The following is a 27,910-nucleotide window of genomic DNA, read 5'->3' on the forward strand; positions in this document are numbered from 1 at the left end:
GGGCCCCTCTGTACAAGAGGGACATTGAAGTGCTGGAGCGTGTCCAGAGGAGAGCTACCAGGCTGGTGAGGGGTCTGGAGACCAGGTCACATGAGGAGAGGCTGAGGGAGCTGGGCATGTTTAGCTTGGAGAAGAGGAGGCTGAGGGGAGACCTCATTGCCCTCTACAACTACCTGAAAGGAGGTTGGAGAGAGGTGGGTGTTGGCCTCTTCTCCCAGGTGAATAATGACAGGACCAGAGGAAATGGTCTGAAGTTGCAGCAGGGGAGGTTTAGATTAGATATTAGGAAGAATTACTTTACTGAAAGAGTGGTCAGGCACTGGAACAGCCTGCCCAGGGAGGTGGTTGAGTCACCATCCCTAGCGGTGTTTAAAAAATGTCTAGATTTGGCACTTCAGGGCATGCTCTAGTGGCAGAGATTGTAGGGGGGTTTTTTTGTGTGTGTATGGTTGGACTCGATGATCTCAAAGGTCCTTTCCAACCATGAAGATTATGATTCTATGATTCTATGATTTACCATATGTCTCCTTCTGATGGCTATATGACAAATAGTCTTTTTAGCCAATATTTTAAAGGACTTGGCATAAACCTAAATAGCAATTGCAAAGATGATAGGAGAAAAAGCTGTCTTTGACCAAAACTGGAGTTATTAAGACCCTTAATCAGCATAACATGTTTCCAAGAATTGCACTGAATACAATTTTTCAAGGCTTCTTCATTTACTAGTGAGAACAGTAGGAATGTATTAGCTACCACACAGCACTCACTGCCTCTCTGATCACTACTCAGAATTTCCCAGTGTTTTCTGGTTAGCAATGCAGTAATGCAGCATTTCTTGGCATGTCTGTGCAAAGTGAAAAGAATATCACAAGGTGGTTTTCTTGACTATGACATTCCCAACAGACTGTAGCATGTGTCAACAGAAAAACCAGTGTGACATGCCTTCCACTTTAATAGACAGATACATTACATGCCAGAAAACAGCAAAAATATCCTTTTTAATGTAGCTTCTAAGAAGATTTCTAAAATGTGATTTATGAAACAGTTCAACAAAATAAACCATGTTCACTCACCATGAGTTTGACTGTATTTAGATTACTTATTATATAAAGATCATTATCCTTGATATAAAACTGTCACATATTAAAAAAGACCCTATATGCAGATAAAGGTTCCCCAGAGAGTGCCTCAAACCCACACCATATTCCAGAGCTCTGTATATCATATTTGGGGCTTTTGAGTTAACCAGAAGTCATACAAAAGTACATGTAACCAGACAGCTCGTTATTGACTTTGTTTCTGAGGAGGCTTATGTACATTATTTATTCAGGCAGCTGTAAGAAATAGAGTGCTCTTATGCAACATGCTCCACATTTGACAGATTCACATGAAAGTATGCAGTGGTTATGTCAGTGCATTTGGTCAAATCACACCCTGTTTTTATTATACACACGCAAAAATGCATTAGACATGTTTCTCTGATATAACAAGGTCTTTTGGAAGGGGGCCACAACCAAAGCACTGCAACAATTTTGTGGTTACTGCTAGGTTCACACACAAATGTATACTTTGAGTCCTTTTTTGGTGCTATGTATGCCTGGGAGTTGCATAAAATAAACCTTCTCTACTGCTTTAATTCTGCTCACTGCTGTATAGCAACTGGGACTTTGCAAGAGTGGTTAGTTCCTCGTTCAATAATTCTTGGTGATGTGCAACAACAGACAGGATTGACTCTATGTTCTCCAGCTGGCACAACTGTACATTTTCATAAATTAAATTAATCTAATCCCTTATATAATGTAGCTGTGAGCAAGAACTGCAGACATGGAACTCTACCTTCTTCTACAAAGCAGGAATAATGATTACTTCGTAGGTGGGTGGGTGCACATTCTTGTTTTATTAGATCAGGCTCACAAAAGAAAGACTGCACCATGGATGCTATGATTATTTTTAACATACTATCAAAACCTGGCAAATTTACTGGCTATCTCAGGCTACTAATTTATCACATATTTAACCTAACTTTATTGCCCTGGATTTATTCTCTTTTTTAAGTCAACATCTGTGATGTGTCCTAACTAAAATGTGGGGAATCTTACTGACAGATCAAATTTAAAACCTCTACTTGCCCACTCAACCTAAAAGACTTGAATATGCCACTGCAGCCGGTCTAGAGAAAAGGGGTCAGAAACCCTGATTTTGAAATACTTGCCAGTCATTTGAGATGTTCTGTAGAACTGCAATTCCCTTTCTAAACTGCTATGAGTTTCTGGTGTCTGTACAATTTTAAGATTTTCATACAAAAAAATCCATAAATTAAATCCTCCAGAGGATACGGAGTAGTGGAACAGAGCACAGTAAGTAATGTTGCTACTAAATCATCAGAATCACAAGTGGAAAAGAAACAAACATCTGTTCTTCTATAGGTATGAATGGAAACAATGAAACATAGTAAATGAGCATGAAAATATCTCCTTGAGAAGTAATATTATTAATCCAGCAGCTTCAACTGAATAATCTCCTCATAACACCTTAATACTAATAACAAAATAAATTATCTGTTTAAATGGAACATTTAGTCTGCATTCAATACAGCTTTGTCGTGTTGACACTAGTAAGTTAATAAACAAGTGGGTATTAAATTGGAATAAAATATACACTACTTGAATCATCTGAGGGGAAAATACATATTTTCAGTCATCATTTTAAATTGTTAAAAACCTATTAGACAGTAAGATCACAGTAAATACACAACTTCAATATGCCCTAATTCTGTGCAATTTATGAGATTTAAGCAAATATCAGTGAGAGTTTTAATTTGGATCTCCCAACAGCTAGACAGGATTATTGTGAGTGTAATAGTTTTATGTTCAAGTGGGATTCTGCTGTATTAAACTCTTTGTTAAACAAATCAGTCAAGCTCTCTCTCTGGAATTTTAATTTGTACCTTTGTAGAAGATGAGCAGTGTTTCACTTTTAATGTTTGATTATCAGCACATACTTTAAAGAGGCAAGATTTTACCACTTAATACGAGTTTTCTTTCATTTTCACTTGAGCAGAATTATATTTGAGTCCAAAAAGGTTATTATTGCCTTTAGTTATGTATCTCCCAGGGCATTTAATTTGCAGTAAAAACCACTCTGTAAAAAAACGTTGCCATGTTGTCAACTTAACTAAAATCTCTTTTCTGTTAGGCTGCCAATGTTTGTGATCATATTAAGCAAAACAGCCCAGTCCTTTACCAATAGCAGTGCTCTCAGCACCATCACCAGAATTGGTCAGGACACAGAAACAGAGGTCTAAATGTTCCATAACAGGGCAGCTCACGGCAAGACCCTTCAACATTTTTTAATGCTACCAGTCTGTCTCACTCTGATTCCTTCCTGCCAGGTAGGCAGCACATAAATGAGCCACCTTATCTCATCCTGGTTTTTAGATTTGCTTTCTTACTCTAGTTCCAGTGCAGAATTTGAGAAACACTTTAAGCCAAGAAGGACTTCTTCATCCCCATGGCTCCCCGGCTATTCCTCTCAGATGCCACCTCAGACCCACCTGCAAACTGCTCGCCCATGACCTCATTTGCTTTGCCAGAAAACACAACAGTGGCTCCAGGTTGCACCAAGGACTCACTCCGCACTCGGACAGACCCCAGGACATCACTCTCGGTAGATCATGATGTACCGATGCACCATGCAGCAGCAGGGTCACAGTCGCTACTCACCCAGGTGTTCACAGGGGAGTCAGTGGAACTGTTTTCTTCAGTAAAGTAAGGACTGAAGCCTTTTAAAAGATCTTTATTAAATTGTGTAAGAACAATTCTGTCACTGTCTTAAGTCTCACAAGAAAGACTAAAAGACTGTAGACTAATAATAACTAATCATTTGTGCATTCTTATGGGCTACAAAAACGAAAAGTTAAGCTCTTGCTCTAAATAGCGCTGTCTAGAAGCCTAAGCTTTGGTCTCATACATACAGATGGATGTTCTGGATATTCTGGAATGGGCAAGTCTCTCATTCTGTCTCTTTTGATCTCCCTTTGTCTCATGTCCTGACCAGACAGTCCCGATTCTCAGAAAATATTGCCAATAAAAGATTAATCGCAACTGATGTATTCCCTTTGCCCCTACTTCGGTTTCAGTCTTCTGGCATTTTCCAATAAAAAACTTCTCTGCCAAAAATGCTCATCCAACTCTGGCTGCTGTTGAATGCCTGGAGAGTGTCAGTGAAAAATGAAACATCTCCTCGGTGTTGGATGGAAGCCTACAATGAACGCATTCTTAGCACAGAAACAAGCAGACAGTGAATGCCAGGTATGAACGTGCAACCACTTCTGACCTTCTCCAGGACACAGCTACCATACCGTGTGGGAAGAGAGAAGGCAAGCTTGTTTCACTCATGATAAACCCACGAGATCAATTCCAAATCTCTCCTTTTATTCACCGCATATTGGGTAACTGTCTTGAAACTTTCCTTCAAAGGTAAAATTTAAGTCCTAGCTAATGTCACTCTTAATTAGAAACGAATAATGACATACCTTATATAAGATTTTATTCCCGACTTCAAAAGGAGCTACCTAGGTTTGTTTGGTGTCTTTACTTTGAAGAAAATGTCTTTTATTACTTATTTTAGTACAACACATTAAAATCAAATATCTCCTGTAGCAAAACGATTCAAGTCCCTGGAACTCAAATAATTTTCTAATAAAAAATGCATGAGACAAATAAATGCACTTTATGTTCCACAAGAAAAGGCAGTTTCAACAGGCTAATGCTCAGAGAAAATTCATTTTATCAACCAGCCATTTCATTCTTTGGTGCTGTTACAAGCTCCTCGCGGTTGCTAAGCAACCATAATTCATCGTACCTTTTAATGGATACTCTGCTACTGCTGAGAACATTAAGGTGAAGAGAATAAATGCCTTGGGTGAATCTTGAAATCTTTCATTATGCATGTCATTCTATTTCTGTAATGCTATAATGCTGAAATGTTTCTGTGGCAGGAAACTGAGTTGTGGTAATTGCATATTCCACTCATATATGTTTTGTAAGCAGAGCAGCACGTACTTGTCTAAAATGAGCTATTTCTAACATGATTGAAATTGGACTTTTCTACTTCTAAAGGTAGTAAATAAATCTGAGGGGAAAAAAAAAAAAGAATGAGTCTGGAGTAAAATGTCTCGGAACTTTCAGCGAGAGTGACAAAATCCTATGGCATAAATTGAAAGTAATCAAACAGGCTTGATTGTAAAGCACAGTGGTATGTGAATATATGGTACACAATTGAAAATGCAAAAAACACAATAAAGAGACCATATATCCTGTGCAAGCTGCATCTTTTTAAAATGCATGACACTCAAAGACAGATACATGTGTGCTAGATCAGGCATCTCTCTCTGTATTATTAAAACAAACCTCAGGTTTCAGCTGAATGCAAATGACGACTATTTTGTGCATTTCCCTCCTCGTTGTTTAGGGCCTCTTCTCCTCTTGAGAAATACTTCCTTATACCAGCCAAGGGGGCACCAGCATGAATACGGTTTCACAATTAGGTATTTTTGTATTTTGCAAATAAAAAGTAAAGACATTATAAAGTAAGATAGAGTGCTCAGATACTTTCAATGACTGATAGCACTACAAAACCCTAAGACGGATTTGTTTTATGGGTTCAACCTGCATTTCTGACCCCGATTATATTCTCTTTCACACCTGTGTATACCAGGTGATGTGCTCTTAAAAAAGTACCTATATTTGGATAAGACATAAATCAGTTTTTCCTTGAACGTAGACTCAAGTTTGTATTTTATGTATTTTAGAAATAATACAATTAGCCTTGGAGAGAAACTTGTTACATTTTTTTTGTATGGACCTTTTAACTTCACTTTCCTCTTTACGTGTCTGGGCTTGTCATTGGAAATGGTAAGTGACAAGCAATATTTTCAGTTTTCTTCCTCAACCATTTGCAGCACTCCCCTACCAGAGGCTGCTGACCTCAAGCTCATCTTGAAGCTGCACGGGCAGTAATCCTGCCTTGTGCAGGGAGGACCAGTCGGAAAGCTCTTACAGCCCTACCTGTTTTGATGTTGGAAAGGAAGGACAAGGTCAAACCTTTTGCTTATTCTATCCAACTGTTGTTGAGGAGTGTTTTAAAATTACCTTTGCTAATCTGCTTTTTTTTTTTTTTTTTCCCCCATGACTGCTGCATTTCCGAGTATTTTGGCAACACACTTCTTTCATCACATTTCATGAATGTGGAAGACCTCTTTCTCTGAGAAACTTTTTGAAATCTGTTCCTCAGGAAAGCGGTCTGCAGGACAAAGAACGGGAAGATGTTGCATATATGCAGATGAAGAGAAGAAACTGATGGAGTTGCAGGAGGGAGTTAGAGACTTTGCATCAACCTACTCTGAAGTGATTGTACGTGTTCAACAGCACAAGAGGAAACCAACACATGGTAGTACAGGAAAAGTAGGAAAGAGTTAAGAGGTTGCAAATCAGGGATAATGCAAAGTTAAGATAAATGCATAAATATGCCAAAAAAATTATTTCTTTCATTTTTTTCGTCTTCTCAAGTATTCATACAACTCTACTTTCCACTAAAAGAAAGCATACTTGACTTTTATTTCCCCCTTTTCTTCTCCTTGCCTCCTTTTTCTTTCTTTTGTCTACTACTAGTGACAAAACCCAAGAATGTGTGTTTCGCAACCACTATCTAATTATTTTCCAGTAATAAAAATGTTGCCTTTCCTCAAACTACTGATGTTTCTTCCAAAAACTTACACCAAAGTAAAAGGGTGAGATAGAGAAGCAGTAGCTTACCTGTCTGATTTCCAAAGACTGTTTCACCCTTGTAAATATAATTTGCTGATGCAAATTGCTCATTCCCTTTGCTCCAAACATTTGCTGTTCACAGTTTCATTAGTGGAGTCAGCATGCACCTGAAGAATGGCTCAAAAACTGTCTCCTAATGATTCTCCTTGTTCTTTTCTGCTGCTTAGAGGATGGTGATCCCAGTTAGTAGCTACAGCCTGGAAGAGTCTTAGAAAGCAGAATACTGAACCACTTCTGACTGTTCATATTCTCCCACTTAGGTTATCAACTCTACAGGAACAAACAGTGGACTTCCACATGGGAACAAAAGATGTGGAATCATAGTGGTTATGCTTCAAAGTCTTCCTGAAAAACATTTTGCTACATTTCTTGGAATCACTTGACCACATCTGAAGAAAGACAGAGGCAAATCCAAGGCTTTGTGTCATCTTAAACTGGAATAATGTCTTAGGTGCAGCAATAGGATGAATGCTACTTCTAGCTTTCAAAAGCCGTATTACGTTCTCTTGAAACATTTAATTGTGAATCAAATATATGCTTAAAGTTGATCAAACCTACCGTTTCTAAAGTTAAGAATATTTATGCTTAGATAATTCCACATTTCCTCTGGTGCAAACCTGCTTTGGCCAACGTCTTGCAGTTTTGACATGGGTCAAAAATAATATAATAAAAGAATGCAAATTTAATATTTTAAGCTTTACTGTGAAGCAAAGAAAGAGGATACTTAATATCATTTATCAAAGTAGGAAGAGAACAGCAAACTGTGACCTAACCACTGGAAGGTCACAGCCAATAATGTTTCTGCAAATAGAAATGGGCTGCAGAAGCATCAAATGCAAATTACTGTTTGCTTGAGAATTTTAATAAGAGTTCTACGTCACATTATAAAATGTTTAATTGTAACCCCATTTTAATAACACCATCTGATTAAATGAAAAGACGCCTTGCTGATCGCAATTACAATCTGTCAAACTGCATATTTATTTACAGTTTGGTTTCCTAAAACCATAAGATAAAAAAAGGAAACTCTATTCAGCTTGTCAGCAAACTATAATTATTGTGTATCCTTCTGTCAGTTTCTGCATAAAACTTTTGGTTCTAAAATGGATCTAATTATAACTACATCAACATTTTTATAAATGCTTGCTTTCCCTTCTTTCCCCTTCCCTCTCTCTCCTCCTCCCTCCTTCATCAGTGAATTCTTTGTTGCAAACTCAGGAGGAAAAAACTTCTAAGTAAGTAACATTTGTTTCTCTATTTTATCTTTTTCTATCCAAAGTTATTGTTAGAATACAGAAGACTCTATTCAATGTAAATATTATTTATGGCAGTGCACCTTCCTAGCACTGCACTCAAGCAAAGCCATGGGATTAGGACTCTATTGCTTTTTTTCTGCTTTGGCATTAATGTCTTGAATATCAGCTGAGAAACTCTTTCCAAGTATATCATGTAGCTCATCTTCTACAAAGTCTATTTATTGTAATTTATAACCTTTCACAAGAAACAATTTGCCAGACAAACAAGAAATGAGTCCAAATGTCTGAACACCAGTATATGTATCAACCAGTTATAGGAATTACATCTCAAAGAAAGGCCTATTAAATCATCCAGCCCATCCCCAGCCAGTGCAGGAGTTTCCCATACGTATATGTTCCAGTGCGTTAACACTACCTGGCAGACTATTTGGATGACATTACAGGTTGTTTTTTTTTCCAGCCTTCACCCGTTGCTTATTTTTATCCCATTACTTGCAGTGACAATCCTTAAGTATCATAAACATCTATTCCTTCAGCCTAACTTTCTAAGTAATGGATGATGATAAATAAATATAATATTGAAAATATGCACATAAACAATTTCATAAAATAACACACTATAGCTGAACCTTCAAGAAGAGTTATTTTGCTCGGTGCAGGTTATGGGCTAATACAATCTGGATCGTGATTACATGCTAATAAGATTTGGGAAAAGCTGATTATTTTTCTACTGTTTCTTAAATGGTCAAGTCAGCTGTGAACCAGAACAGTCTGAGTTAATATACATCCTCTTGACTATTTATTTCCTAGCTGTTCCATCAACATCTATTACCTATCATTCATTCTTAGATAAATATACATTTTATAAATAAAAATATATACATATATAAGCACACTTTAAAAATAAAAATAAATAAAAGACAGCTGAAAAGATTAAATGGTCTGCTGGGTTTTATGTATACAATGAAGTAGGTGAATTTTTAAGGTTGAGGACCTGTACCCAGAGTTTCCCTGAGGAGTCTGTGCAGTTGCCATTAGAGGAATTGTCTAAAAAATAAGTTAGACAAACATCTGTCAGAAATGACAACCATATAGAGTATCCTGCTTTCGGGAAGATGACCTTTCAAAGTCCAACCTTGGATTAGACTAAGGGAGGGGTCTTACGGTTCCTTCTGGATCAATTTCTGCAATTTGGTAAGCAACACAACATTAAGGCTGCACCGAGCCAGGATCCAAGAGGTCAGGTTACTTATGTAAGTTTTTCCTGTAGCACAGCTTTGCTATACTGTCTTTAACTAAAAGATAATCAAAATAATAAAAATTGTCTCAAAACAGCACGCTAGGTGATAATTCTTCTCTTCAGTCTTGCTACAGCTTGCACTAGTTTTCCAAATGTTACAGAGAAAACCATTTCAGAATTATGACAGCAGAGTGTGGATCATTATTGACAAACTTTTGTTGACACACCCTTAATCTGGTACAATCTAAAATGTAAATTTTTGCAATTTATGGACAAATGAAAGCATCTGCTATAGAGCGATCTCTGTTTCTGTTGAGAGTCTGGGAAAGCCCCTAGTAGAGTTGGACAGGATCAACAATAGGCCAGAATGCTTCTGAAAACCCCACTGAGATTTTCAGCCAGTAACAGAGCTCCTAAAATGCGGTTCAGAGGCAGACGCCACAAACGACAAAGGTCGAGCAACAGCAGCGCCACAATTAAAATTACATAGGCCAGTCTTCAGGCAGAGAACTTTTCTTTTGTGTGTCTTCCCCTCCCTGCATCCATGAAAGCTGATGGCAAGTGAGAAGAAACACGCGTGCTATGCAACCAGCCTGTAAGGCTTCGGACTGGGACCCTGGGGCAGTGGAGCACCAAACTCTGGTTAAACAGATACTTCACCTCTCCCTCGAGCTAACTACGTTTCAAGGGCAGGTGAAACAACCCTCGCATCTTTTCCAAGGCCCTTAAATAAGGCTGCTGTATCCCTTCCAGGTTGCATGATAGCTTAAAGGTCTCAGCTGTCATTATATGCAGTCACCATAATTGCTTTATATTAGACATGTAACACATGGCAGTTAATTCCTGCCTTTATTACATTTGAGGACTTTTGCTAGTTCTAATATTGAAAGTTGTCTCTCACCACGCTGCTGCCCACCTTTCTGGTACTGAACATCAGACATGAAATCAGCTCCCGGTAATACTTTCGTTATTATGGGTCCCACAATGTAGAGTCATCTTCTTCCTCTACCTTACGATCTGTCTCTTTCAGCCTTTTTCAACTTGGGACTCATCTGCATCTGTATATTGTGAATTACATTTTATTGGGTTTTTAATAAGATAAATGTCTTTCCGTTCTACAGTATAGTACTTGACAGATATGAGGGGCTGATATTGCAAATACCTATTTGTACCTTTATTAGTACATTACCTTCTTAGCTAATTAGTAACTACAAAGCATTTCAAGACACAAGAAAGGCGCTGCAGAAGAACAAGGTGCTGCTAGTAATATTTTTAAGTGTGTGGTTTATTTTTTCTAGAAAAAATAACTTTTAAAAGTTTTGCCAGTGGTTATTTTACAATGTGCACTTTCTGTCAGGCAACTTAAGCTGCACTTAATATCCAGATCAGAACTAAGCCTATTGCACTAAACACTTTTTATGCTGCTTCATAAAAAAGGGGAGTGTAATAAAATTCATTGAACTGGGATCCCACACTTGAGTATTAGGGCATGTGTAGGAAACTGAAGCTTAGTTACTGAGTTAATCTCTGAAATTCTTTATGTGTGAATGAAGGTAATCTTAAAGTGTATTAGAAGGAAGTCCCATCTCTGAATAAAAAAAAGAGTTCATTCTCATCAAGAGCCTGATCCTGTAAATCCTCCATGCACAGGGCTTTTTTGGTAAAGGACCAGAACATCTAATTTCAACCATTTTTTCAGTTAATATAACTTTTTTAAGAATGAAGGGAAGGCACGTGTAGCCCAATATGATATTCCACTGTCAGGAAGAGGAATTTCAAAGACTGAGTATGCAGTAGCCTCATCTTGTCACCCATTAGGGATGCCACGTCCCACCTTAGCAACCGGGCTACCATTATATAAAGGTACCCATGATACAAAGTTAGTAACTGTCAGGCACTGCAACCTCACTCATAACCCAGGGATTTGGTAAAAATTTTCTGTAATGCAACTATGGACAGTATGTTGATTAATCTCTTGCATCTACAATCAAAAATTTGGCTCTACTTTCAGTCCCTGTTTAACGTACAATGTGGATCCACAGTTTGGGGAGAAGGGGAATGTTGCAGATGCTACATCCTGTCTTTTACATTTCCTTTCCAGCAGAGGGCTTCAGTGATTAACAGTGTGATACATACTTGCATACATATATATATGTGTGTGTGTGTATACATTATACAATACAATATACTTTATACATATATATCTAAAAGTATGATGTAGTCTGCATCATCTCCAGGTGAGGGCAGGCACACAGATTGCCACATGACTACCTGTAACATCTCCTTTGTCTCTTTTCCTTCCCTGCGGGCTGGCTGAAATAGGAATGTTGGGTACACACTGAGAATATGTAAGATAAACTGTAATGCCTTTGTCCACCTGACTTCAGATGGAAAGGGTTCATTTTGGTGGGTTTTGTAACCGAAAGATACACACAAACATGCCTTAGAGGTGTTCCTCACTTAATAAGGCTTCTTGCTGCCGCTACATACTTTAAGTCCTTTTTTTTTGTAACTGTATTCACCCATGATATGCATGGAAAATGAATTTAGAACATTCATTTTCATATCTTCATTGCCCAAATGCAGAGGCAGCAGCATGTACAACATGCCATAAATGCAGTTCAAAGGTGTGTGAATGAGGCTACAGAGATGAGTTCCTAAATTGCATCCATGGGGCTGCAGCACAGCACTACGCTGGCAGCGGAGGTTAAGGGTTTATGCGCTGCCCCCAGGGAATCCCAACATGAGAAAGGGCATTTACATAGTGCTTCTGGACAGCCTTTGGATAAATGAAGGGGGGAAAAACCAGAGAAGCAGACATCAATCTAAAATGAATCTTTATGTTATTGAAAGGACCAGGGGAGGAGTAGACATCCTTACACTTTAAGCATTTCTTAATCGTCTTGAGAAAGAACAAGAACAAAGCATAAAAATAAGAAATTAGTTATTTTTTACTGATCATTATTTATCCAAATCTCAAAACATTGTCAATAGACTTTTTTCTTCCTTCACTAATATACTTCCTGCTGCAAAAAGTCAGTGGCAAACTGAAACAATGATACTTCAAGTTCTGTAAAACCATGAAAACAGATAAAAAAACCTGAGAGAGTATTAATTGGAACTTTTAAATTCCTCCAACTCAGAAAAATCAAGAAAGTCAATAATGTGGGTTTTTTTCCCGAAGAAGTGAATTAAAAATTTTGCTAAATATCTATGACTCTGCAGAGGCAAGACTAGACGAGGAGAATTCACGCTCCGTTCTAGCAGGCAACACTGTCACGAAGCTCTGGTTTGCTGGTGTCCCGGCCCTCAGCAGAGTCATGCAGCACATCTGAACTTCCAGGATGCACATGGCAGATGGGTTAAGACAGTGCATGCCATGGTGGGACTGGTTTCGTCCAGACAACGTACCTTTCTGCTCCCTGAACGAGATCGGCTGAGATGATGAATGCAGTACAAGTCCATGAAGGGTGTGCAGTCTTCTCAACTGCTTTCAAGTTTCAAAGAATGCAAAAGTAGGTATTTAAATAATGAAACAGGTGAACGGAGAGACTATTCCACCTGATGCACAAAACTCCCCCTGCACTGTGGGCTTCTCCTTCTCTTTCATCTTCACAAAAGCATCTCCACAGTTTTTGTGAAAGAAATTTCACTTCTGTTCCATCTATAGGCCTTACGATAACTATTTTTTTTGCCAAAGACTGAGTCTTCAGAAACATTTCATTATCTCGCTGTTCTCGACAACTACATGCGATGTTAAAAGCAGCAGATTAAAGTCAACAGTCTCTGCTGCTGAAACCCCTGAATTTCTGACATTTTCTGAGAGTTATGTTTTCTCTATTTGCATACTCTATTATCTGTTTTGTTTGACACTTGCAGCTATGATGCTGCTTATGCATTAATCACTCCTGTGAGTACTTCACATGTGAGGTGTTGTATAATCTACCACCCGCAACTGAAGGCTTTCTCTCCGCACCACATTCATCATGTCATAGCCTGTGACTATCTGGTTAAGTCTGAGAAACAATAATTAATACCGCTACACATTTTTTTTCTTACTTTTTTATGTAGCAAATAAATTCCTATCAGACAATGGGTAACCGTTGTGAAAAAAGTTCACCAACGCATTTTCTAGAGAAGGCTGTTTTCAAAAATGAAATATGCCACCTTGTCATTTCTTCTTGAAATTATACCGAAGTTGTTTTCCTACTGAATTTGTGAAATATGTGAGCCACATGGAGTCTCAACAACCACACTCAAATAAGCAGAATGCTGTATTTCCCAACTGACAGTAAATCAACAGCTTCACTGGCAATTTTAAAAATGAGACGTGAAATTATTTTAAAAAGGGTTCTGGTCATTTGTGTACAAATTTTTTCCTACAGTAATGATCAAATATTTACTTGCTCTGTCTTTAAGGTAACTTCTTAGTACTTACAGACAGAAAATATAGCTTTCCCAGGCACTTTAAAACCAGGAAAAAAGCTAAGTTCATGAAAAACACTAGTCTCAAATATTCTCATAGCAATTCTCGTCCTAGCTGACCTCAAGAAGGTGGAGTCCATGGATAGTCCACCCCCACAGGGTGCCTTCTTCCACTTTGCTGATTTTCTCTTGGGAGGGAAAAGCTGTAGAGGTGCTACCAGTTGAAATGCTACCAGTGATGTTCTCCCTATCATGTATGCACGGACTAATGTTTACTGCCAAGAGCCTACAAGGGACAATGTGACCCACGGGAAGGTTCTGGGCTCCCTGCTGCAGTAGGGGGTTCATTAGACCAGTCCCAGATAAAGCACATCTTTTTGAGACGTGCCCCATCTTGATTTCAATCCTCAGGTACAGAGAACCAACCACCTTCCCCCAGTACATTATTTAAATGGTAAATATCTATCACTGTTAAAAATGCATGCTTTGTTTTATACAGCTGTAATTTCTCGACATTGGATGTTTTAATGCTTTTTTTTGCACCACAGTGAAGAGCTTTCCACTAGTAGATATACAATATGCAGGAATTTATAAAACCTTGATCAAATTACATCTTAATCAGCTCCTCTACATATCCTTTCTGTTGTCTTTCTGATGACAAAAGAGTGGAGCAGACATCAGAAGTAAGGAAAGAGAAACATGATGTCCCAGAGCCCTGGATGGAATAAATCATCATAATTCTACTGCAGACAATAAAGTTATGCCAACTGACATCAGCTGAAGATTTGGCTGTGCATCCCAATAGTTTGACAAAACATACACTAAATATTGTAACCTTTTGCCACACAAGGCTTATTTCACTGAGAAAATCCAGCTCGTAAAAAATGGTGGTTTTTTTTTTTTTTTGGTAGAAAAAAAAAAAAAAAAAACGAAAAGAAAGATATCCTTCAAGAATACAAAGTTGCTTAATAAGAGAAAAAAAAAATAAATACCTTAACACAATGTGTTCCATGACCTTAACTTTATGATTTGGTGGTTCTGATGGCAATAACTCACTGCAATAAAATTTGGGGTAGCAGCAGGTCTGTGTAGCATAACAGTAAATTTTGATGTAAACTGAAGACCAGAGCCTGATAATGAGGCACAAATGTGAAGTATTCACCAGAGACTAAAAGTATCTTCTACCACCGGCATGCAACACGGGCTAGAAAAAAAGTATCCAAGCATGATTCAAACCTCAACAGTTAGGTTAGAAGGGGAAAATCTTTTGCATTGTTACGAAAGTTATTAATCTTCTTCATCAGAAATAAAAAAACTTCTCTTTGAATCAGTAGTTTGCACTTAAAGGTGCCAAAAAAAATCAAAATCAACCGCATAGGTCAGCCTCAAGATGAGACATGAATACTGAATTTTAACTAATACGTAGGAAACCGGTTAAACAAAATCTCTTAAATACATCCCAGCTACAACAATAACAAGCTCCTGCATTGGATTTATTAGCAACTGTGTACTGTGAATAAGAAATACGATCTTCATCCTACCTGAGATGAAAAATGGAAAAAAAAAAAAAAAAGCAGCTGTCCGCTTTCTTCACTGTTATCCAGTGCCACATCCCGTTTGAGATATTACGCTCTCATGGGCTGCATATATAAAAAATATAATTCATGAAAAAGTAAAATGTAATTGTTTGGGTTTTGATGAATTGGGGCATAATGTTAAATAATTATTCATTGCCTTTATTCTTCTGTCAAAGCATGCAAAAAAATAGAAAGCTTTTTATTGCTTTTTTTAATATAAGGACATGGGCCTTTGTGACATGCATTTTATTTTAAACTAACGCTTCTATTATTCCACATCTGAATAATTATAGCTGACATCATCTACTTTTCGGTGTCCTAGAAGATCTTTAGCTCTAGTCCACTGTTACTATTTTATGCATTACATGAAATAAAACACCTCAAGATTTTGAAAATATTTACTTTAAAAACAGCAATGAAATTGTCTGTAATCACATCTTCTGCTCTGCTTTGAAAGCAGCATTATTCAATATGCCAGTGGTCTTTTCCATAAGAGCAACATATTAGAAATTCATGCTGCTCTAATGTATCTGAATTCACTGATGTACTGCACTCCCTATAGACCTTCGGAAACATTTTTGCTTCAGTTTCGTATGTCCTGCACATTACCTACTGATGTGGTGGTTGTCAAAACAGTTGTACAGTAGCCTTTGAATTCAAAGTGTGCCTTGACTGTATACTAAAAATGACAATAAACCTAAGTATATACATTATGCCGGCTTTTGTTGCCAGCACAACTAGAGCATTTGGGAAATAAATCCCCTGATTTTATTGCCTTTTAACATCTTTTCCACTTTAAACTTCAAACCCAGAAATTTGAAGCATTCCAAGAAACTGAAATCTCTTTTATTTCTTTCTTGTAAATTTTCTATAGTATATCATCATGAACCACATTTTCAAAAAGATCAGCACAAGATTATAAATGAAAGCATTCCAAAAATAGGGTTTTTTTTCTCTATGTAAAAACAGCACTGTGATTTTTAACCTTGGTTTCTTGGGGGAAAAAAGCAATCATCTATAGGATATACTAAAGAAGCTGAAATGTCTATAATTTTGTTGATAAAATGAACACACAGTAAAACTCATTTTATAGCAGACATCCAAAAGCTTTTTACAGATAAATGCACATTCTCATAGCATGGCATCTACATGCATTTATCTGCAAATGTTAGAGGGGTATTTCTTGCAGTCTTTGGAATATTTCAGGAAAATTCATGCAGAGAAGTGCTGGCAGGTCAAGCCCCACTGGAACTGAACCAAACCCACACAGGACTACCTCAGCTGTGGTATATCAGGAAGGGATCCCTTTTCCATCATATAGAAACAAACGTGTCTACAGAACCATCAGTACATCTTCATTAAACAGCTCTATCTATATCTAATCAAATACACTTAAGAAGCAGGAATAGAAGTCACGCCCATTTTGAAGGAGGACTTTAGAGACCTCCCACACGTGGCCTACCACACTGGGGTTGGGCTCTGTGTCCCCACCACTGTGTGTCACATTCTCCACAAATTCTGTGGACTTCTGAACCCTCAATATCCAGATATAATGAGCATCTAAAAAAATCTGTATGTGACAGCACGGTATAAATTAGCGTGCGTATGCCTGTGTATGCATGTAATATGTCTGTATGTCACCTAAGAAGAAAACAGAAATACACAAACATAGAAGCCAATATATGAACTGACAGCAGAATAATGAGAAAGAGACAATTTTAGTGTTTGTTTTGTTTGGTTTTTTTAAGTAGTCGGGGTGCAACAGGAAGTCCAATCAATCAAAAAAACCCTTCAAAGACAGCTAATTCCAAATTTAACAATCAGACACAGTAAATGTCAATGGGAAGTTTTCACCTCAGCATTGTAAAATTTTTCAGAAAGAATTCCCACAGTGTAAAAAAGTCTGTAAGAAGCTGATCCCTAATAAGAATTCACTGAGCTGGTAGTGGGCTCTTATTGTGTGTGTTTAAGCACTTCCACATAGGAGAATTCTTACAGAGCTTGGGGCAAATCCTGCAATCCTTACTCAAAGGGATTTCATCTGCAGCTTTGAGGGAGTGCTGCACAGTATGAAACCAGGACTTCTAATGGGCAGAGTTTTGATGGGTTTTTAGGAGGGGTACAGCCTCAATTTTCAATCTGTCCAAAATCACAGAAATCTTCATCTGAAAACACCTGGTAGTTGAGATGAAAGAAAAATGCTACAGTCAGCATACAAACTATTTTCCTACTTTGTTTCTAAGCTCACTGTGTCTCCTTTCTCTCATTTGGCTAGCATTAATGCTTTGTCTATAAAAATGCCAACTGAAAACCACTCACTAGTTGTAACACAGGCAACAAGGAAGGTATTCCTGCTAAAATATCAACATGGGTTAAAAACTGGCCAAAAGGAAGGACGTTGAAAGTAAAAATAATTAGACCAAATTCAATCAGAGGCACATTGCACTGCAGCTGAATTTGTCCCAATATAAGTAAAATTTGCTGAAGATGTGAAACTAATTAGGGATAGAGAACAGCCAACAGATTCATTTCTAAGAATAATTTTTCTAAAAATACTCATTAGTGCCCTGAAAAATGAAGTGAGATACGTGGTTTCCAAATACACTAAGCGGTAGTTGATATACCAGAAATTTTATGGCACCAAGGGTTTAGACAGATTCAAGAAACTTAGACATTATTTTCTATGTGAGGCAATATAAAAGTGATTTACGCAAGTACTTGTTAAACGGATCAGAGTTTGATGAGATAGTAAAAAGGAAACTTAGAGATGAGTAATAGCTAGAGAAAAGAGTCATATTGAAGAAAAAAAATGTAAAAGGTTCTGGATTATAGAGCTTCAAAGCTAAGTAAAGAATGCTAACTCTACAAAATCCTGTCTTTTTTCATCAATGGAAAGCCAAAAGGACAATGGGGCCATTCTGTTCACTGAAGAAGTCACTGAATTCACTGAAGAATTAACTTAAATTATCTCCCTCAAGTTAATTCCTCTCAAGTTATCAAATTCAAATCAGAGGAACTAAACTGCCAAACAGTGTTTGAACCGTACAAAATCGTGGTGTTAACATCCTATCAGTTGTACTAACGTGAGATGTAGCTTAATCCCCTTGACGGACAAGCCAGCTTGAGTTAAAACTATTGCTAGTTAAGAGGCCCTCTTGTGTGCAAAGAGCATGCAAGTTAGGGATAACAGTTGACTTAGCCCGTGATGCTTCAAGGACCATGCTTTATTTATTGAACAAATCCTCAGAAATGACTGTTAAAATTTAGTGCATATTTTCTTGACATCTGATTTTCATTTTTTCTGATCTTCACTAAGTCACAAAATAGCAAAATTGCCTCGTTATATTATTCAGCTTTTTTGTATTTGCCCTGGATGCAATAATTCACTGTGATGATCTACAAACTCTCAAGGCCCTTTGTTCAGAGCTTGTTGCAAGAGGTTAATGTGGAACATCAGAGCTTAAAAGAATGCATAGTTTTGAGCCATAGCCATGGCTCAAAAGAGGTCAATTCAGTGAAATACTGCTTGTCTTGACTGGAGTGCCAAGACTTTCTCTTACTTTTTCAAGTCCTTTGATAGTTCTGATTCTTAGAACCCCACACAAAATTTAGCTCATGCTCTTTAATGCATTGCCATTAGCTTTGTAGAAATGCAAGCAAAACTCAAAACACTTCCACAAAGTATATTTATATTTCTCTACGAAAATCTGCCTCTCCCCCACCCGCTCACCCCCCTATTATTGAACATAACCCTGGGGTCAGATTCTGACCTCAAACACAAAGCGTGCAACATCGTAGTAAATCAATAACAACTCAGCAGCACATAAGAAGCCAAGACTACCCCCCCTGCAGTACTGCTTGTTGGACATCCTCAGAGGGAATACAGAGCTCCTCGAAATCAAGGCAGCTTTATTTTAATTAAGTTGCAATAAAGCCTTGTGAAAAGGCAGATTTTTGTTGTAAAATAACTGTTTTCCGGCCACCATGGCCCCCCAGCCGCTGGCCCTGGGGCTGTTAGTCTGAGAAGCTGAATGGGGAGCTGAGCCAAGATCCCTCAGCCCCCAGACCTCCATATGCTGCCTTAGCTCTCAGAAATGACTTTTTCATTTTATTTTATTTTATTTTTTAGGTACTGTGATGGGGAGCTAGCAAGCTGGAAGCTTAAACAGCCTCAGTCCCTAAGCACAGAGCCTCACAGTTGGGACATAGGGCCCTAAGCCTCTGATCCTTCAGTGAGAAGCCCAGACCCTTGGATCTCTAGGAACACCAGATCCTTAACTTCAGCTGTCCGGACCTGCAGTTCCTGGGCAGCCCATCTAGCAGACTGTCTGAAGTCCAGTGAACTCCACACAATGCCAAGCCTCATCTTCTTCCATGGGATTTTTAACTCTTCGGACTAGAATTGTACATCAGCGGGAAATAATGCCCTCTTTGGTATAAGGGTCTTGTCTGGAGCTGCTATGCCACAAGTATACTAATTATTTGTAGAGCCCACTTGAAAATGTAACATGTAAAGTAGCTCTGCAGTTGTAGCAAGCAATTTAACATTCAAAGAAGTGATTTATAATATCAGGCTTCCCAAGATTACGACCATAATGACTATCTGACAGACTTTATAAGCAAATCGTCCAGTCATTTCAATTGGATTCTGGCTAAGGACTGGGAACTGTAAAAAGGCTATAAGATTTGGCCTAGAATCAGAAATAACATTTGCTGTTTTCCAAACGTGCGGTAAACAAGAAAGGAGATATTAAATTTTTGTACATCTCTCAGCACATGCAAATGAGAATGGAAAGCGCCTCATCAGACAAACACAGAACAACAGCCATCTGGATCCAAACCCTGCTCCAGTGGAAGTCAAAGCCTTGAGCCTCCTTTTGTCATTATTTACATCAGTGTAAAGCGGGAGTAATTCTACTCAAGGCAGCGGGTAACTCCCTGGCTTTGAGGAACTCAGCTCTAAAACCCCCAGCGCCTCTGGTGGGGGGAGGATTTGACATCGGAAGTGCGATGTAAAACCCAGAGTCCGGCCCGCTCTCCATGACTTGAGAGGTGCAGGAGCTGGCCCCTCAGAGGATTTCAAACAGGTCTGTGTTTCCACGGTTTCGCAAGTTAAAGCAGAAGAGAAGGGAAAGACTAAAACTGCTTACCACAGAGAGGGAATTGGAAAGCAGTGTCCCGTCTTGGCCGAGCATGTTGGAAACTGTAATTTCAGGTAGATCCATGTTTTGTGGGTGGAATGGAAGGAGGCCGTTGTGGTTCATGGGATGACACAGAGAGTGGTACCCAGATTCTATCTCATTCAAGTGCACCAGGGAGTGGTCAGGCAATGATGGAGGAGTTATAGGAGGTATGTTAAAATCTTCGCTTTCAAGACTTGGGCCAGGAAAAGACTGGAAAAAAACAAACGACAGAAAGTGCTATGAAAATCATATGAATACTGATCAAGAATAATAATAAAAGTCACACAAAACAAACAAAAAGAACCCAACTCACATACTTCTAAGAAGGAGCTTCAATTTAACAAAAAGAATATTTTAAACACCCATATATTATAACAGTGGAGTTTCACCATTATGTATGGAAGAAAAATTGCCTCTGAGGCATAAGAATCTCTGATACTTTCAAAGCTTCCATTAGAAAGAGATTTTTTTTTAAAGAAGCTGAATTCAAACAGATTTCAAGGGTCCTATTAAAATTTTCCAAGAGTGTTCATCTAGCTGAATACCTTTTTCATGGGAATTGTGGAAAAGGGAATGCAATTTATAAAATTAACATTGGCTCAAAATGGTTCATAAGACTCCCTGCTACTCAGATCAAGAATTACATAGTGAAGAAGAAAGATAGCGTTTTTAGGTTTACAGGCGAGCCATGCATTTGTTCTGCTACAAAGAAAAACAAATAAATACAGAAATAGTATATAGTTCATACGAATATACTTTGCGTTTATAAAAATGTATCTATGGTGTCTCAAAAACACTGATTTTTCCTTTCTTAATCTATAAACCCAACAATACATACATTTTATCCGTCATCTAAATGAGTTACTCCACAAAGCAACTCTTTAGTCTTTTGTTGTCTGCTGCCATTAAGTCATCCAACTCAATCTGATCCAAGGAAAAGCCACAGGCAAAGTCAGAGTTATGCACCAAGACAGATAATTGCTATTATTTATCTACATTCTTCGTACAGCAGGTAGACTCATTTGGGGGATAGGGGTGGGTATGCTTATATTTCTTAAAGGCAAAAGGTAAGCAGGGTTAGATACGTGACCCAAATCAAGAGTTAAAGGGATCAGTTGCAGTGGTTCAGCCTGAAAGCCTGCTCTGCTTTTCTGAGAACAGCCACAGTTCTCATCTTTGCAAGTGATCAGTCTTTGCACCTCCCACACCCACAGTCATGAGGCGCTTAGCACAGAGGCTACTTCCACCCTTCCTGCCCCTCTGCAGCCACCCAGCCCTGCTCTGAGTGCTGCTTTTGTTAATTCTGGAAATGCAAGGATTTAAATACATTCTGCTCCTGCAAAGTATCTTCAGGAAAGACAAAAATGAGGGCGCAATTTCAAAGAGCAGCTATTAGAAGAAAATGTTTTCCCCAATACGAGTTTGCAAATGAAGGATGGTATGGTGTATGAATTCATGCAGAAGGACAAGGGAAGAATCAATGCCCAATTATAAACAAAGGGGGTTTTCATTAGTCATCGTAGTAATACTGTCCTCCCTGATGCCTGAGGTTACTCTCCTCTGTATGAGGATGGATATAAAAACCTAAATCAGAGTAGCAACAAACAGCGTTACTTGTTTTCAATGAGCTGCTGAACACAGAAGAACTTACCCTCATGCACATTGCCATGGTTTTAGTTGCTTTGCTTGTTTCCCAACAAGGTTTACACCTCCGTTACCAAACATCTTAATATGAAATAGAACAGGAAGGCTACACTGTAAAGGCCAAAGTAAAATCCCACAGAATGAAAACAACAGGACAGAGAGCGGAAAAGGTCTGGCAGTGCTATCGGCATCCTTAGGCATGAGGACTTTGGTTCTGCCCACGCTTTCTAGCTGCGTTTCTCACCTCCGGCACAGGAGTTTTCTCTCCCCTTGTCCCTGCCCCCTCCTTACTGGGAAGTTGGTGCAAGCACTGCCACTTGTAAGTCATATTTGCCCCTGCTTTTAGAAGCCACGATGCAGCCATCAGCTGAGACATCTCCAAGGGAGGAAATACAAACAGTAAAACTAGACCCTCACTAAATGGAGAGGAGACTTACGCATGGCAAAGAGAACATGTCATATTTACTCAACCACAATGTATAAACTGTGCAAAACCAAATAAAAGTATTATGGACACTGTATACACAATTTGCTAATTACTATTATATTAAAACGATGATGAAAAGAAATGTGTCTAAAGTAGGCTTAAGGTCTAACACCACACTAACAACGCAGGAACACGAATGAAGGAAGGGACAACACCCATAATGCTCTTCTGGACCAGCACTATCCCACACAAGTACACTTAGACTTGGCTACTGTAATCTCAGAGCGCTTATTGCTGCCAGGAGGGATTCATTAGCTGTGAAAAGAGGACATTTTGTGTTCAACACTGTCTCTTCTACCATCCCAAAAGACTGATGGCCTCAAAAGAGTTTTCTCTCCAATGATTTTGCAGGTACAAAGAAATGTTAACTCAACATTTGTTTTCTCTCTCTCTCTCACTATCCTACAGAGAAAATACCTTGTGTTTTTGCTGAACCAAGGTGTTACCATCTTTGCTGAAGCAAGATGTCTCAACACCTTCTAGAGGAGGAAGAGAGATCTGCCCTCCTATTTTCCTTAAGCAGGAGTAGGACAAGAGTCTACAGTATTCTCTCACCACTTCTTTAACAAGAAGAAGGGACTTTTACATTCACTACTAAACGCAAACATTACTAAACCAAATATTGTCAGGCTGGGTGTGCCTAATTATTGGGGGCATTCAGCAAATCTGCTGTCTGATTTGTACACCCTTCTTGCATGCCATATGTGGATAGTCTGGCTTTTACCTTAGTTAGACTTTGATTTGCTGTGTTTCAAATGTGTCTTTAAGTAGTAACACTTCAAAAATGGTAGGAGCAATTGAACTGCCATTAGGACATTAGCTTCACTTATTAAAAAGAAATTAAAACACTAGTGGCATAAAACTCCACAACCCAAGTTGTGTCATGTGTAACTACATAATAATGTTAAATATATTATATGGGCTAAGCATTTTAAATAGATGGTTGGTCTCTGATTATTTAACAAAAAATATCACACCATGGTTATTGCTTGCGAACCAGTTAGAATGTATTTGATCCACACCACCTACCACATCACCGTCCACTACACTTAAAGGAGCTTCTTAAAGTGGGAGTACTGTAGCAAAGGCAACAATAACACCCCAAAACAACACATAATTCAAGCACTAGTACTTCCTATAATGTTTTTTCTGTTTTCGTTTTTCTTTTTTTTTTAAGACATAAACTATTTTAGTACTTCAATAAAGCTAGGAGGCAGAATCCAAGCCATATGCTAATGGTATAGACAGATATTTGAAAGCATCTGCAGAGCACCCTATTCACCTAACAGTTTCAGCCGATTTGGTATTTCCGTACTTAGTATGTGTGTATGTAACAATACAGACGTAACTTCCTCAGGGAAGTTACTTCAACAGTGCCGTGACGGGACTGCAGTTTGTCTTGTCCAGGAGCATGGCTTAGATGCTTGTAATGACTTGGCACACTGGCACACCACAAATCAAAAGTCATATATACATAGGACATATATATATATGTATACACACACATATATACATTTGCAGCAGACCCAACATATCCCAGAAACAAGGCTGTTGCAACTGCACGTCGAGGGAAGGAGTGAGGAACAGGACATATGCTTGTCCTGCCAGTAGCAGCTACAGGTTTCAAACATCCACTCCTACTTTCCTGCCATCTCTCTTCTTGCCATTGGGAAAGTCTTCCTGAGGAACCATATGGAGTCCTCTTGGTGCAAGTGATCTGGTGCTGGCAATGGGTCTCCTGGAACGTCATGTTGTTACCTTCTTCCCCAAAAAGACATTTAAAGGAGCTCGAGCACAAGGCCAGGCCCGAGGTTTTCCCTGCAGCAAGAGCTCTCACTCCCAGGCCAGTCATCATCCTGTCCTGACCCTTGGACTTTCTTAGAGCATTTCTTCTTTCAACCCAAGCCATTTATCTGGATTTCTAATGAAAGCAGTTACCTCCCATCAAAAGCGTTAAGGAAGGCCACACTCCCTGTATCCAGTTACAATTCATAAGTACAGCTCATATGTATTAATAATAAATGGTGGCCTGTACCTTCGGCTCTGTTAGGATTTTGTTGGGGGTGGAGAGAAAAGTTAGGGTCTCCCCTGCCCCTTCATAGTTGGCTTTACTATCAGCAGGACTTTCTCTATTCAGAAAGACACGGAATAGCTCCTTTTCATTCTGCTGGTGACAGAAATACTAGCAAGCTTGCCTTTTCGCTTTTGAATCAAAAAAGAGTAGCAGTAAATGCTTTATTTACTTTACCACAGAGCTGCTAGGAACTTCTCCAGTGGTTTCACTTTCATCTCATGACTGTGGGAGTGGATGAGGTGTTTATCAGCTCTTCAGTTTAGGCAAACTTCCTGGACCTTTATTACATTCCATTACATTTCCCTCTGCAAAGTAACACCATTAAACCCACTGCATAGCACTGAACAGACGCAGGCTTTAATTGCACTTTATGATAAAGAGGATTTTCATTACACCTGTATTTATTATAAGCAGATTTCAGTGTATTTCAGATGGGAGCTACACAGTGGGAACCTCAGAACTGAGCATCCTTAAATATAGGTTATTTACAAGACATGAAACTATGAAAAAGCTGTTTGAATCAAGGATGTCTTCCCAAATCTAAAGGACAATATTCTGTGTTTCTGGTTAAATATTTGTGACATTTCTGCCTCTAATGATGGAAACTTCATAAAGCAGATGATCTTTGAGATGCCCGCTCTGAGATTAAGAGATCTCATTATCTACGCCACCTTAGCCTATAATTTTATGAGAAAAGCTTGCTAGAATAAAATGATGCGAACAGTTAACCCTGATTCACTGTCCAACCCAAGACCAAACTTTTGTTCCTGAACAATGACCTCGTTGGTCCCCTTCGATTTGTCTTTTATGCCGCTTAGCCTTACCAAATCCAGCCACAAACTACGGAAGGGGGGCAAAACTGTGTGTATGGCAGGTGTATGTCAAAGGTCACTTCTCTACTTTAGCAACACATAACTCAAATTAGGGCTAAGCATCTTGCTGTGCTAATAACACACTCAAAAAAAATATCTAGTATTTATTTTTGAGGAACCCAGATACTCATTGTTATCAGAAAAATAAAGGAAATGCTTGCACAACCTGACACATACGAACTGAGGAAAAGGGAATAAGGAGAAAGAGGGAAATAAAAATAAAGCCCTTTTGCTTAAGTACTCTACAGTGATGACTGCACATTGGCCAGCAAAACTTACTTATGTTTCAAAATAATTTCAATAGAACTTTAAAAAGTAATCAGAGAAGGCAAACCAAAGGAGACAGAATCATAGAATCATTTAGATTGGAAAAGACCTTTAGGATTATCGAGTCCAACACAACCTAGCACTGACAAGTCCACCAGTAAACCATATACCTAAGCACCACGTTTACATGTCTTTTAAATACCTCCATGGGGGCTCAAATGCTTCTCTGGGCAGACTCTGCCACTGCTTGACAACCCTTTTGGTGAAGAAATTTTTCCTCATATGCAATCAAAACCTCCCTCTGGCGCAACTTGAGGCCACTTCCTCTTGTCCGATCGCCTGTTACTTGGAAGAAGTATCCATCTTGCTCCAACCTCCTTTCAGGTAGTTGTAGAGAGCCATAAGGTCTCCCCTGAGCATCCTCTTCCCCAGCCGAAACAACCCCAGTCCTCTCAGCCGCTCCTCGTGAGACTTGTGCTCTAGACCCCTCACGGGCTTTGTTGCCCTTCTCTGGACACACTCCAGCACCTCAATGTCTTTCTTCTAGTGAGGGGCCCAAAAGTGGACACAGTGCCCGAGGCAGGGTCTCGCCAGCGCTGAGTACAGAGGTACAACCACTTCCCTAGTCCTGCTGGCCACACTATTTCCAAGACAAGCCAGGATGCTCTTGGCCTTCTTGGCCACCTGGGCACACTGCTGGCTCATCTTCAGCTGGCTCTTGACCAACACCTCCAGGTCCTTGTGCGCCAGACATCTTTCCAGACACTCTTCCCCAAGCCTATGGCACTGCATGGGGTTGTTGTGACCCAAGTGCCGGACCGCGCACTTGGCCTTTTTGAATGTCATACCGTTGGCCTCAGCCCATAGATCCAGCTTGTCGATATCCCTCTGTAAAGCCTTCTTACCCTCAAGTAGATCAACACTCCTGCCCAACTCCTGTCATCTGCAAACTTACTAAGGGTGAACTGAATCCTCTTGTCCACATCATTGATAAAGATATTACACAGAACTGGTCCCAGTACAGAACCGTGGGGTACACCACTTGTGAATGGCCACCAGCTCCATTCACCACAACTCTTTGGTCCCAGCCATTCAGCCAGTGTTTTACCCTTTTCACATGGGGTAAAAATGTGAAGTTTTCACGGCTGAGGAGACACCTCAAACAGACTGACCAGAAGAGGCAGTAAGCATTCACACATCCCTCTGGAAAGAGTAGAACTGTTACTATATGACAGCACAGAAGACAACATACATTAAGCAACTCTAATTCGTGTGCTCAGTGATTGCATCAGTCACTGTGCATATACTCAACAGAATCTGGTATGACAAACAGTTCTTTAAAATTGGGAATTTGCCTATAGATATTTAATTTAAATGAAATGAATGGTAGTGCCAACTATGTAGAGCGTGTCTTAATTTTTCATTTGCACCAAGGCTTCTGCATCTGAACGGTGGAAAGATGCCAGTTTTTAAAAGATAGATGCTTCAGGCTCTCTCCTCTTCTATTATTGAACACATTGTTACATAACTGAAATACTTATGAATCGAGAGTAATGTAAAAACAATGAGCTCATTAGAAGAGGGAAAAAGAGCAATGTACCTTATGCACATTTGAAAGTTAGGATAATATATTTGACAGCAGATATTTCTAAAAGTTTTAAGAGGATCAACCTTATCTCTAATTTCTAAATGGAGGACCTTCAGAAGCAAGTGTTTTTCAGCTTCTTTTGTCTCTGCATGAACAAGGCTTGATAGCTCGAGACTATAATGCATTACTGTGGAAACCTTCGGTCTGTTACATAAATCATCTTAACACTCAGCAAGAATTGTCCAACAGTGCCATTGATATGTTCAAGTCAATGATCCTGCAAACAATTTTTTTGTGTTTCTTCATATGGTAGACAACAGCAATAAATCATATTCATTTAAAAACACACAATATACTAATTTATCAAGCAACAGCTATCAAAAATATATTACAGGGGAAGGTATAACTTTTTTTTCTATTGTGTTAATCAATTTCTCTAATTTGCATTAGGTAAAGGGCAAAGCCTCAAG

The 27,910-nt window shown here is 38.9% G+C and overlaps 1 protein-coding gene across 5 annotated transcripts in view; it reads right to left on the reverse strand.

Moving 5' to 3' along the window:
- TOX (thymocyte selection associated high mobility group box) overlaps window positions 1–27,910 on the reverse strand; it is a 235,932-nt gene that overhangs the window by 72,869 nt on the left and 135,153 nt on the right. For all 5 annotated transcript variants that reach the window (XM_063326918.1, XM_063326917.1, XM_063326916.1 and 2 more), the window contains exon 3: window positions 20,476–20,718. In XM_063326918.1, the coding sequence (XP_063182988.1) occupies window positions 20,476–20,718 (243 nt within the window). The remainder of the gene's footprint in view (window positions 1–20,475; window positions 20,719–27,910) is intronic.

The sequence above is a fragment of the Chroicocephalus ridibundus genome, chromosome 2 (genome assembly GCF_963924245.1).
Source record: "Chroicocephalus ridibundus chromosome 2, bChrRid1.1, whole genome shotgun sequence".
NCBI classification, from domain to species: domain Eukaryota; kingdom Metazoa; phylum Chordata; class Aves; order Charadriiformes; family Laridae; genus Chroicocephalus; species Chroicocephalus ridibundus.